This window comes from Vanellus vanellus (genome assembly GCF_965231255.1).
Source record: "Vanellus vanellus genome assembly, chromosome: 6".
NCBI lineage: Eukaryota > Metazoa > Chordata > Aves > Charadriiformes > Charadriidae > Vanellus > Vanellus vanellus.
Window position 1 is genome coordinate 28,168,908 of NC_138911.1, and position 11,934 is coordinate 28,180,841.

Genomic DNA, 11,934 nt, shown 5'->3' on the forward strand with positions numbered 1-11,934 from the left:
CGTACGTCTCCACAGCCGGTGTGGCTGCAGCTGCAGTGTGATGTGGCACTGGGGGAAGGGGCCAGTATTTCCCGGCATCACTGGCTGATGGTACTCATATGGCCCCTTCCCTCTCCCATGCCTGTCGGGGCTGGGCTCTGAACCAGGACAAGACAAATTACCCAGTTTCATCCTTGTCTGGGTTGTCTGCATCCACCTCTGAGCAGTGTCACCCCTTTGTCAGGGCCACCTTGGCTGGGAAGGATGGTGCCCCTCAGTAAGAGGTTGTGGGACTTGCATGAACTCCTTGGGGCTGAAGCTGGAGTGTAACTTGCTGTTTTCTCTGTCCCAGATTTCATCTTCCAGAAGGAGCTGTTTGCTGCCAGAGACACAGGTGAGCTGTGCGAGCCATGACACAGGCTTTGCGGAGTGCTCTTCCTATGGGTAACCCCCTCCTGGGGAGGTGCTCTGGGGACACCAGCAGGACATGCCTGGGGTACACCATAAACCTGCTCTCATCCCTGGGGCAGAGCACTGCCTCCGTGCCGTGCTGCCCTTGCAGCAAGTGCTGTGCAACACCCCTCGGTTCCACAGCCCCCTTTCTCCCGCAGCCCCTTGACCCCTCTGCACGCCTCCCTGGGGCATGCTGGGGCTGTGCTCCTGCTGGGGGATGGTCCCTGGCCTTGCAGAGAAGGGATCATCATACCCTGGCCAAAGGGCTGCCCCCAGCCCTGTCCCTGCTCCTCTCCCTGCAGCCCCCCATGTCTCCTCCGTTGCTAAATGAGGACACAAAAAGTGCCTTCAAAGAGGTCCTGGGGTGAAGGCTGCAACGGCAGAAGGAGATTTTCAAGCACTAGCCAAGAGCAGCGCTGGCTTGTGAAACCGAGGAGGCAGCGAATGCTGCCTACGCTGGGGCTGGGCAGCCCCCAGCCAGTGCCCGCTCCTCGTCCCCGGGGCTGTGTCATGGGGCGTTGCACGGCTCAGCCTGCAGATAGGGACATGCAACTTCTGCAGCTCATTAGTGATGGTGTTACAAGAGGACAGCTAAGGTATGGAATGAGGGTGTGCTCCCCAACCCCCACCCTCCCTGCTCCCCTGCTGCAGCCTTGGGGTCCTCATGCACATCTCGGGAAAGGGCTGGGCAGCAGCAGTGCAGCAGGAGGTGGGAAGGGAGGGAGAGAAAACAGGAGAAGGGATGCAGGGAAGCTACGGCAGCTCACAGCCCTGGTGCTGCGGCTGGACAGACGCAGGGGCCGGCAGGTATAATATTCTCCTATTCTGTCCCCGCTCCCCTTGCAGACCCCATGCACAACCTCTCTGCTCAGCCCTGGCAGGCAAAGATGGCAAACCTGACCTATGACAACTTCACCATGGGCAACCGCTCCGAGGTGGCCATACAGCCTCCCACCAACTACAAGACGGTGGAACTGGTTTTCATCGCCACGGTCACCGGCTCGCTCAGCCTCGTCACCGTGGTGGGAAACATCCTGGTGATGCTGTCCATCAAGGTTAACCGCCAGCTCCAGACTGTCAACAACTACTTCCTCTTCAGCCTGGCCTGCGCAGACCTCATCATCGGAGTCTTCTCCATGAACCTCTACACAGTCTACATCATCAAAGGCTACTGGCCGCTGGGGGCCGTGGTGTGCGATCTGTGGCTGGCCCTGGACTATGTGGTGAGCAATGCCTCTGTCATGAACTTACTCATCATCAGTTTTGACCGGTACTTCTGTGTCACCAAGCCCCTGACGTACCCAGCCAGGAGGACCACCAAGATGGCGGGGCTAATGATCGCGGCCGCATGGATATTGTCCTTCATTCTCTGGGCCCCTGCCATCTTGTTCTGGCAGTTCATTGTGGGCAAGAGGACAGTCCCCGAGAGGGAATGCTACATCCAGTTCCTCTCCAACCCAGCGGTGACCTTCGGCACGGCCATTGCTGCTTTCTACCTGCCTGTGGTCATCATGACGGTGCTGTACATCCACATCTCCCTGGCCAGCAGGAGCAGGGTGAGGAGGCACAAGCCTGAAAGCAGGAAAGAGAGGAAAGGCAAGTCCCTCAGCTTCTTCAAGGGCCCTGTGGTCAAACAGAACAACAATAACTCACCCAAGAGAGCCATGGAGGTGAAGGAGGAGGTGAGGAATGGGAAAGTGGATGACCAGCCCTCAGCACAGACAGAGGCCACTGGCCATCAGGAGGAGAAGGAGACCTCCAACGAGTCCAGCACCGTCAGTATGACCCAGACCACAAAAGACAAGCCCACAGCAGAAATCTTGCCAGCAGGGCAAGGACAGAGCCCGTCCCACCCCAGGGTGAACCCATCTTCCAAGTGGTCCAAGATTAAGATAGTCACCAAGCAGACTGGGACTGAATGCGTCACCGCCATCGAGATTGTCCCAGCTAAGGCAGGAGCCTCTGACCACAACTCCCTGGCCAACAGCCGCCCGGCCAACGTTGCCAGGAAGTTTGCTAGCATCGCCAGGAGCCAAGTACGGAAGAAGCGCCAGATGGCAGCCCGGGAAAAGAAAGTCACACGCACCATATTTGCTATCCTTCTAGCCTTCATACTCACATGGACTCCATACAACGTGATGGTCCTCATTAACACCTTCTGTGAGACCTGCGTACCTGAAACAGTGTGGTCCATTGGCTACTGGCTCTGCTATGTCAACAGCACCATCAACCCAGCCTGCTATGCCCTCTGCAATGCCACTTTCAAGAAAACCTTCAAGCACCTTCTCATGTGCCAGTATAGGAACATTGGCACAGCCAGATAAGCTGGCACTCAGGGACCACTTCAGCAATGTTACGAAAGCCCTTCCCTTTGCCTCCTTTGTCGGGGGGGATGTCCTCTGCTCCACACACACAATAGTGCAGACTGTGCAGTGATTGCAGATGATGCCCTTCATCCAATGCTGACAAAGGTCCAAGGCACCCCAGAGCTGCAGCTCCTTCCAGTCACCCTGCGCCTGGGAGAATAGCTCGGGGAGCCAGTGGGAAAGTCGGAGGCAAGAGGAGGAGATGTGGTCACCAGGAACCCTCCCCAGCTCCCTGCTCTTGAGAGGCTGGCCAAACATCATCAGTGTTTGTCTTAAGACTGGATGCCTCTTCTTTCCCTGGCTGACTGTCTCCAGGGCATCAGAGCTTGTCTGCATGCAGACGGCCTAACGCTGGATGCTTTCAATAGGCTTTTAAACCCTTTATTACCCAAGAAATTATAAGAAACCGGGGCCAAACATTCGCCAGCCGTCTTGGACCAGGCTGACTTGGGCGTGCTCACTGGGAGTCCTGGCCCAGCCAGGCCCCCTCCCAAGGCGGTCAAGATTGTGCCCTAGCAGATGTGGCAAGCTCCTTCCTTTCCCTTCAGAGATGCCATCCTACATCCTCACCCAGGGACTGGGGGGGATGGGAATTTTTCCCCAGGCTTCGTCTCTGCTCTCCCCTTCATGCCCTTTCTGCCCTCCGCCAGCAATCGGCTGGACAGACAGACAGACAAACCAAGCATCTCACTCCTGGGTGAGGAGCGTGAAACCCAGTCACCCCTACAAAGATGGAAACTAAAACTGCCAAGAAAAGCAGTGGTGTGGTGCAGGACTTCTCTCCATGGCCCCGGGGGAACATGGCCCCTGAGAAGTGGGCAGCAGCAACAGTGAAAATAAGTGCCCTTGGGAGGGATGGGGGGAGCCTGGGGATCTCTGAGGTGGTTGGAAAGAGGGTCTGCAACGTGGCCGAGGTGCCCCATGTCTCATCTGGGCCATGAGCAGGTCCCCACTCTCCCCATGGTGGGTGTGGGAGACCTGATGCACAGCTCCGGGGGCAGGAGAGGACGGTGGTGGCCCTCAGCCCCACTCCTGCCCCGGGTACAGGGGGACACCCCAGGGAGGCCGAAGGAGCCAGCTGCTGAGCTTTGTAAATGGATGTAACCCTGTCGTCGGTGTTGTGGCGGAGCCCTCAGCATGCGGGCTTCAGCCAGCGTCTCCAGCCCTTCCCAGCCCACCTCTGTGTGCAGCCCAGACCACCCCAGGGCTGCTCCTCAGCTTCTCCCAAAGCCAGGTCTCTGCAAGTCTTGGTGGGCACGGCCAGGTGCAGCCGAGGGATGGGATGGGGCCATGCCCACCGGCAAACTCCATGTCTGTATGTCCTTCCTGTCCCCATGCCAGGGTGATACTGTGCAACCTGGAGAATGGCTGCTCCGGCCCAGGTGGGGGCCCCCCTCCCCGCCACTGCCTTTAGGATAATTCACATAGTGGTGCCCAAAATGCCTGGTGGGCTTTGGGCTTTTTTTAAACTGTTACAACCATGGCCCAACCCACCCTGAGACAAATAAAGACCTCGGACCAGAAACCAAACTCAGCCATGGCATGAAGAGTGAATGAGTCGTCACCCTGCTGCTCTTCCCCAGTCCCCATTGTCTCCCACCAGTGACATTTCCTGCACCACGTGGGTGGCAGCCCCATTTCTCCCTCCAAGAGTGAGGGGGCAGCCTGAAGTGTTGCCAGAGAAGAGGCTGTGGGGTCTGACCCACATGCCTTCTCCAGGCCCATGTGTGGTGGCACGCAGGCCATCGCTGCCAGCCACACGATCGGTGACTTCACTGCTGGTCCCGGTGGCGTCAGCAAAGCTGAGGTTCGCCGGGGTTTCCAGCACAGCAGCAGCATGTGGGGATGACAGGTGGGTTTGGAGGTTTTTTTTAAAAAGATTTTTATTGGAAAAGAAAACAAACCCCATTTTCCAAAAGAAGTGAGAGCTCCCACCCAGCACCAGTGTTGGTGCGTTGAAGGCAGAGGGGCTGCAGCCCCGGTATGGACACACACGGTTCGGAGTGATGGAGGAGAGAAGATGCGGTGATTCCTGGAGATGGTGGATTTGTTTTCCCTGGCTGCTAGGAAACTCCTGCCCTGGCTGAAGGGATGCTGGAAGAAGCCTCCCCTGAGCTGAGAGCAGTCCTCACATGAGTAAGGGGCATGTGAGTGATGGGGTTACTCAGCCATTCAACACCCTTCCTTCCAGCACTGGTACCCGGCAGAGGAGCAGGGAGGCTCCCAGGCTTCCTAAAGGATGCACCAAAGGCAACTCATTTGTGCCCGAGGGTGGAAATATGTGTGTTCCCATCCCAGCTCTCCACGTGCATCTCTGGCACCAGCCAAGAGGAGGCGAGTGGGATGCACTGCCAGCGGCGGTGGGGCAGCGGGGAGGGCAGCAGCCCCTCCTGCAGGGCGGGTGGGTTTGCTCTCTACAACACTAGCAATTAAAACAAGGCATCTCAGTGAAATAAGAGGTTGTGGAAAGGAAGAAGGAGAGGAGGAGGAAGACTGGAGTGTGGGCCGGCTGCAGCTGGGCTTCCAGCCCCGTGGGCACCATGTCAAGGGGCCGATGTGGATGCTGGCTTCCCGCTCTAGTCCTTCCCCTTGCCCTTCTTTGCTGCAGCCAAGAAGCACAGGAGATAAGAGTTAGTGTGTCCACCGGCAGCTCACCAATCCCCCAGGTGCTGCGGCAGCAGAAACGTAGCCAGCATGGCTGGCTGGGCACAGCGCAGGGGCCACCTCCCTGCAGGCAGCCTCCCCCCACCATGCAAAGCCCCACTGAGGAAAGGGGGAAATCCCCATCCCACCAAAGCTGGCGGTGACTTGCAGGGGACACCAGGGTTTTTCCTAGCGGCACCTGCATCCCACCCAGCCAGCAGCCGGTCTTTGGGGCTGTCACATGTGCTGACACAGAGGGAAGAGCATCCTATGCAATCCCCCACACCACCAGCAAAGCCCAATCCCAAGGGGTCAAGTTACCCCTGGAGAGCCCCTGCCCGGGGTCCCAGCAGGACCCTTCTGGGGACAGAAGCGGTGGGGACTGACCTTTGGACTTCGACTTGATCTTGGAAGAGCAGGGCTTGGTCACATAGACAATGTCCTCACACTGGGCATTGTACAGGGCTTTCTTCAGGATGCCGGAGCGAGTCTTCACGCCCGTCTGAGCGCTACACCCCCCCCAGCTCTCAAATTTATACTTGCAGTCAGCTGGAAGAGAGGGGACAGGTGTCAGAGCCAGGCAAGACCTGGCGCAGCCACCAGTCCCAGCCACCCAGCCCAGGGTGGTCCCCAGCCACCCCAACACCACGCACCCACCTCCAAACTTCTTCTTCCAGTTGCAGGGGATCTTGCACTTGAGCTTCTTACTCTCATCTTTGCAAGTTCCCTCACGGTAGCCCAGGCCACAGTCCTTGCTGTTGGGGACGCAGGGTCCCCAGCGCCAGTCCTCGCACTCGGAGCCGTCCTTCTTCGCCTTCTCTGCAAGGGAAGGGAGAGGGGGTGTTCGCTGCAGGGGCATGGGACTGTGTCCCGGGCTGCCACCGGCCCCCGGCCCCCTTCCCCGGGCTGCCCCTCACCTTTCTTGTTCTTGCCAGCCTCGGCGGTGGCGGCCAGCAGCATCAGCGCCAGGAGAAGGAGGAGGCCCCGGACCTGCATCCTGCCTGGGGAGGAAGGAGAAGATGAGATGGGCGAGGGGTTGGGGCGCCACGCGGCAGCGAGGAGGGGGCACGGTGGGCTGCAAGGAGCCTGCCGGGGAGTGAGAGGGCAGCTGCCTCCGTCACACACGTGCACTTGTGTGTGCGTGTGCATGCGTGTACACCCCCGTGCCATGCTTGCTGCCACCCACTAGACCGTGTGTATTAATTGCAACAGGAAGGCTAATTGTGCAACTCGGCAACTGCCTCTGGCCAGGGAGCTGTTGGGCTGAGAGCTTGTTCCCATCCCTGCAGCCCCCCATTGCCCTGCGTGTGCCCGAAATGCTCTCCGTGGGGATGCCCGCACCCCACGCAGCAGCTGGGGAAGGACCTTTGGTTGGGCGCACCCAGCACCAGGCTGTCCAAGGGCCCGTGCCACTCCTGCCTCCAGAAAGCGAAGCAGCCCCTGCCTGCACGTTGGCAGCAGGGGTCCTGCTCTCCGGTACCAGTCTCCAGCCCCTACCCCCCCCCCCCCCCGTGTTTCTCTGTGCCTCCTTTATCCAGGACCCAGCAGGCTGCCGCTCCACACCAAAGAGCCCCAGGGCCAGGGGAGCGCAGCTGCCATGGTACCTTTCTCCAGCTCCAGAGGAATCCGGGGGGGGGGGGGGGGGGGGGGGGAAGAAAAAAACCCAGCAAAACCAAACCCACTGCCATGAGGGGTCTGAGAGCTAAACCAGCGGATTAAACAGAGACAAAAAAAAAAAAAAGAGTCCCCACAGCGTGGGAGCTCGTTGGAGAGATGGAATGGGAGAGCTGCGCCCACTGCTGGCACCGCCGCCGCCAGCACAGCACCCGTGCGTGCAGGGGGTGAGCGTGCACGCGTGTGCATGCACGTCCATGCACCTGGGAGCAGGTTGGGGACAAGGGTGCATGCACACAAGTGTCCAGTTCCTGGGGCCTGCCCTCCCTTCCTGGTGGCTTTGGGCCAGGTGACGGCTGTCCTCCCGCTGCCGTCATGAGCAGTGTGGGACACTGCTGCCAACGCTGGAGGCTGAGTGCAGGGAGTGCAGACGTGCAGAGACGGCATCTCAAGTCTGATGGCCCCTTCCCTGCTCCCCCAAAGCCTTTCAGGATGACACCCACATCTGGACAGCCAGCAAATACATCACACCTGCCCTGGCTCCATGATGTGGGACGGGGCTGTAGAGGTCAGGACACACGGTGTGCCCCGGAGGATGTCAGTGCAGGGAAGAGCCTGGGGTCAGCATTTGCTCCCTGCCCCCAGGCTCCCCAGGCAGTGGGCCGGAGAGAGCAGCTCCCCGCATTATTCAGGCTCCAGTGCACTCACCTTTCATGCATCCGCCGGCGCGAAGCTGCCGGCTTCGCTCTGCATTGAACTGTCACAGGGAATTACACAGCCCAGCTGGCTGAAGGCGCAGCCGAGGGGGCGAGAGCTGCCTTCCCCCTCACCCAGCCCAGCCAGGAGCCATCCTGCCGAGCACGGCACGGCTCAGCCCTGTTGCCACCCAGCTGCCTTCAAAGGGGGCAAGAGCTCAGCCTGGATGGGCCGGTTACAGATGGCAAGGCTGTGGCTGAGATAGGTTACGGGCACTCCTGTCACACTTTCTGCAGTAGCTCAGACGGGGCAGCACCTCTGACACCCGCACTATTCACAGCATCCCCCTGATTTCTGTGAACTTCTTCCATCCTCTGCTGCAGAGCACTTCCCAGTGCTCCTGCACCCTACTCCCAGCCCCAGCACCTTCCAGCTCAGGTCCTGTGGATGCCACCTCTGAGCGCCCAGGGCAGGCAGCCCCAGCTGCTGTGCTCACCCCTGCACGGACACCTTCTGCTCCCCAGGGCATGGGTACTGTGGGGCCCTGCCCGTGTATGCACAAGGATGCAGGAGGGGAGGCTCCGAGAGGAAGCCCATCTACAGCCCCAGGGACTCCTGGATCTGCTCCCAGGCTCTGCCCGGCATGCCATGGCCCGAGGTAAACGTCTGCAGGGACCCTCAGTTACAGTTCATCCTCAGGCATTCATAAGGGAAAGGGAGTGCCGTTTTCCAACTGGTTTTCCAAACAGCCTGATCGCTTCTTTGCCAGTCAAACAAGAGCTGTTCCTGGTCAGGCTGCCAGCGCCTTCAGGCGCATTCGCAAAGCCCAGCTCCTCCCGCATCACTGCGGGGCTCTGGCTCCTCTCCTGCTCAGATCCCAGCTGGCTCTCACACCACGTTGGTCTCTCCCAGGAATGGGCTGCATGAGCAGAGCAGCCTGGAGCCTGGCCACACCATGGCAGTCCTGGTTTCCTCCTCCCCCAGCCCCCCCAGCTGCCCTGGGTTTGAATAATCTAGGATCAGCTCTATAAAAAAATGATCGCCTGGTGATGCTGAAGCAAAGCCCAAATACCCACCACTGCAATGGGAGAGCCTGGACCAGTCTCCGGACATCACTCAGGGACAGGCAGCGCTACCAGCAAGTGTTTCTCTTAGTGTCCGCAACACCATCCTCCCCAGCTCCTGTCCCCTCACCACCGCCCCGATGCTCTTCTGGGAGCGGGTCGGCTGCTGGGCTGTCAGCTCCCTCCCAGCCCCTCTTCCAGCAGTGGGACCCCTCGGCTGGGCTCCAATTGCAGCTGGCTCCATAGGCGCAGGACTGCTGCCCTCTCTCCATGGGCTGAGCTGCTCCCCAGTCTCCGGGCAGGGACCCAGCACTTGGGGAGCCCATGGCTTGGGGTACTCAGCACCCCACCAGCAGGGATTTCCCTGCTGCCAGGAGAAGGGAGGCTGAGCTTTTCCCTATGAGCCAAGGCGTTAGCATGACCAGGAGGCTCTGCTGGAGGTACTGGAGGGGAGCAGAACCGCGGGGACCGTGGGGTTTTCCAGCAGACGACCTCACCTTCCCCTGGCAGCACGGAGAAGGTGCTACAGGGGGAGAGGGTTTGCTCTGCGTTCTGCCTGTGCATTGTGGGGCAGAGAGGGGAGCAGGCAGCGCCCTTCCACGCTTCTACCCCTCTGCTCCCTCCCCAGGGCAGATGCTGCGCCGTGGCCCCAAGTACAGCCCCTTCCCCATATCCCTTCCCCGTCCTTGCCCCCCGGAGACGCTGGCAGTGACCGACCTTCCCTCCGGGGCAGCTCCCCGGGCTCCCGCCGGAGCATCTCCTCCCACCTGAGCCCTCCCCGCACCGATGAGGGGTGCCCCCAATGGGGAAGGGGGGGGGGGCGCTAAGATCCCGGCCCACTGCCTCAACCCCTGCTTGCTGTCCAGGAGTCCCTCCAAAACTCCTTCCTCCTGCACCTTCAGGTACTTCCCTGGCTCCCCGCAGGCGAGCCCGCAACCCGGAGGGCTGCCGCCTTCGGGACCCCTGCCCCAATCGCCCTTCCTGCAGCAGCTCCTCCCCGCCCAGGGCCTTGTCCCCCAACCCTGGCAAAGCCCCTTTCCCCACCGGGCAACCCTCAGCCCGGATTACCGCCGCCTCCCCGGGGAGGCGGGGGAGGAGATCGTCGCTCGCCTTGCCGGAGGCGCCCATCCCCGTGGCATCGGGCGGGGGGCGCCGCCGTCCGCGGTGGCTTGGGGGTGTGTGTGTGTGGGGAGGGAGAAGAGAGGGGATGAAGGCAGCCGGGCCCCGAGTACCGGGGGGGACCACACTCACCTGCGGAGCGGTGCGGAGCGGTGCGCGGAGCGGTGCGGAGCTGCTGCCTTTGTGTGGCGGCCGCGTGCGGAGCCCCCGCGCAGCGCACAGCGGCCCCTGACGTCGGGCTCGGCTGGCAGCAAAAAGGTGTTTTTTTTAGCCCAAAACTTTTCGCAGGCTCCTCCTCTGTCGTCGCCCCCCGCCCCCCGCCCCCCGCCCCGGCCAGGCACAAAGGCAGGCGGAGGGGCGGCCCCGAGGGGACAAGCTGCTCCCCCGCCCCGGCCGTCGGGGAGGGGGGAGCACCGGGGTCCCTGCTCAGGCGGTGGATGCGCTGAGCTCCCCGGCATGGGGGAGCGAGGACTGAGGGGTCAGGCCCCAGCGGGGCACGTCCCCGTGTCCCCCCTGCCCTGAGCGGAGTGTCTCAGGTTCCTCCGGGCTCCGCGGCGCGGTTACCAGCGAAGCCGCGGGGGTTCAGCAGAAACGCACCCCAGCATCGCGGAGTGGCTGGAGGGGTGCAAGCTGAACAGCTGGGCAGGGGTCCCCCGGGGCTCGCTGCTCTGAGACCCGCTGGAAGATGGCCCCTGGGGCACCCCTGGGGCTAGATGGAGTGAAGGGGACCACCCCGTGTCTCCATCAGCTCCGTGGATGCCTCCTTCCCCATCAAGGCCACAGGCATTGATGGACCGACCTTTCATGGTCTCTGCCCTTTTCACCCTTCTCTGCTTTCTCTGCCCCTCCTAGGAGGGCACAAGGGAGCGGGTACCTTCTCAGCACCTGAAGCAACACATCACTTTCATCCTGGCCCAGGTGGCTGCCCAGTCCTGTCCCTTGTGAGCCCCCTGTCCCCAGCTCAGCCGTGCTGCAGCCCTTCTCCTTAGACCAAGCAGCGATGCGAGATCAGACCGCTGGTTGGGGATGAAAGGACTTTGCAGACGTGACTGCTCCCTTCCCCACATACCCTCCCTTTTCTTAGGAGGTGAGGAGAGGCAGGGGCCAAGCCAACTCTCTTCTGCAGTTAGCAGCCAGAAAGGCGAGTGTCACGCCAGAAGAATGGGGCTGTGGTGGGGAACAGAGCCATTTTTCCACCCTTTACCCTGGAAGAAGGCTGCCGAGAGCAGGGCCGCCACAGGTGGGGTTGGGGGGTGGGGGCTGTTTTTTATGAGCTGCTTCACAACCAGGAATCGCTTTCAGAGAGATTCCCGCATTTAACTCGCACCTTGCCGGCAGTTTCCTGAACATCTGCAGAGGTTTAGAGGAGGGCTGGCAACCGTGGGAGCACGTCACCTCCCCTGCCCACTGTACACACAGCAACGGGTTCTGCTCTTGGTGGTGAGGGGACTGGACATGCTGGGCTGTACCTTTGAGCACAGGCTGCAGAAATGGGTCCTGACAGCTGGACAGGTAGCAAAGCCAAGAGTGCCTCCAGCCCCCCATCACCGGGCCTTTAAACCAAAGCTGGAGAAAGCTGTGGAGACAAACTTCATGGTCAAACAGAAGGGGAAGGGCCGAGGTGTGCTGCTTTTGGCTGGGGTTCAGTGGCATCAGGTTTGCAAGTCTGAGTTATGGGACTGTGATGAGCAAACCAGGGTCTGGTGGAGCTGTGAAAGAGCTGGGTGTGGGGCAAGCGCTGCTGCTCTTCTTCAGCCATCTCTGGCCAGGAGCCAGACACCCTGCTGGCATCCCCAGGGCAGAGCCTCCCAAGGTACGGTGAAGCCCTGTGCAAATTTTCACTCCGTCCTCCATTTCCAGCCGTTCCCATTCTCCTCCTGTTGCCTCCTTGGGATGGGGACCAGGAGACAGGTGCCGGCCCCGAGGGAGAGCGCAGATGTTTTGGTGCATATCGCTCTTGGCAGTGGCTGCGCTTGGTCCTTTCAGGCCCTTTCTGAGGG

The 11,934-nt window shown here is 60.9% G+C and overlaps 2 protein-coding genes across 2 annotated transcripts; one reads left to right on the forward strand and one right to left on the reverse strand.

Annotated features, from left to right (window-relative positions):
* Window positions 1–1,278: 1,278 nt before the first annotated feature.
* On the forward strand, window positions 1,279–2,756 carry CHRM4 (cholinergic receptor muscarinic 4; the record flags this gene model as incomplete). The annotated part of the gene is made up of 1 exon (XM_082485198.1): window positions 1,279–2,756. The coding sequence occupies exon 1, from the start codon at window positions 1,284–1,286 to the stop codon at window positions 2,754–2,756; it is 1,473 nt and encodes a 490-aa protein (XP_082341324.1). The 5' UTR covers window positions 1,279–1,283.
* A 2,527-nt stretch (window positions 2,757–5,283) lies between these two features.
* MDK (midkine) lies at window positions 5,284–6,437 on the reverse strand (the record flags this gene model as incomplete). The annotated part of the gene is made up of 4 exons (XM_082485564.1): window positions 5,284–5,400; window positions 5,829–5,990; window positions 6,099–6,260; window positions 6,359–6,437. The coding sequence occupies 4 exons, from the start codon at window positions 6,435–6,437 to the stop codon at window positions 5,375–5,377; spliced, it is 429 nt and encodes a 142-aa protein (XP_082341690.1). The 3' UTR covers window positions 5,284–5,374.
* Between the last annotated feature and the right edge of the window lie 5,497 nt (window positions 6,438–11,934).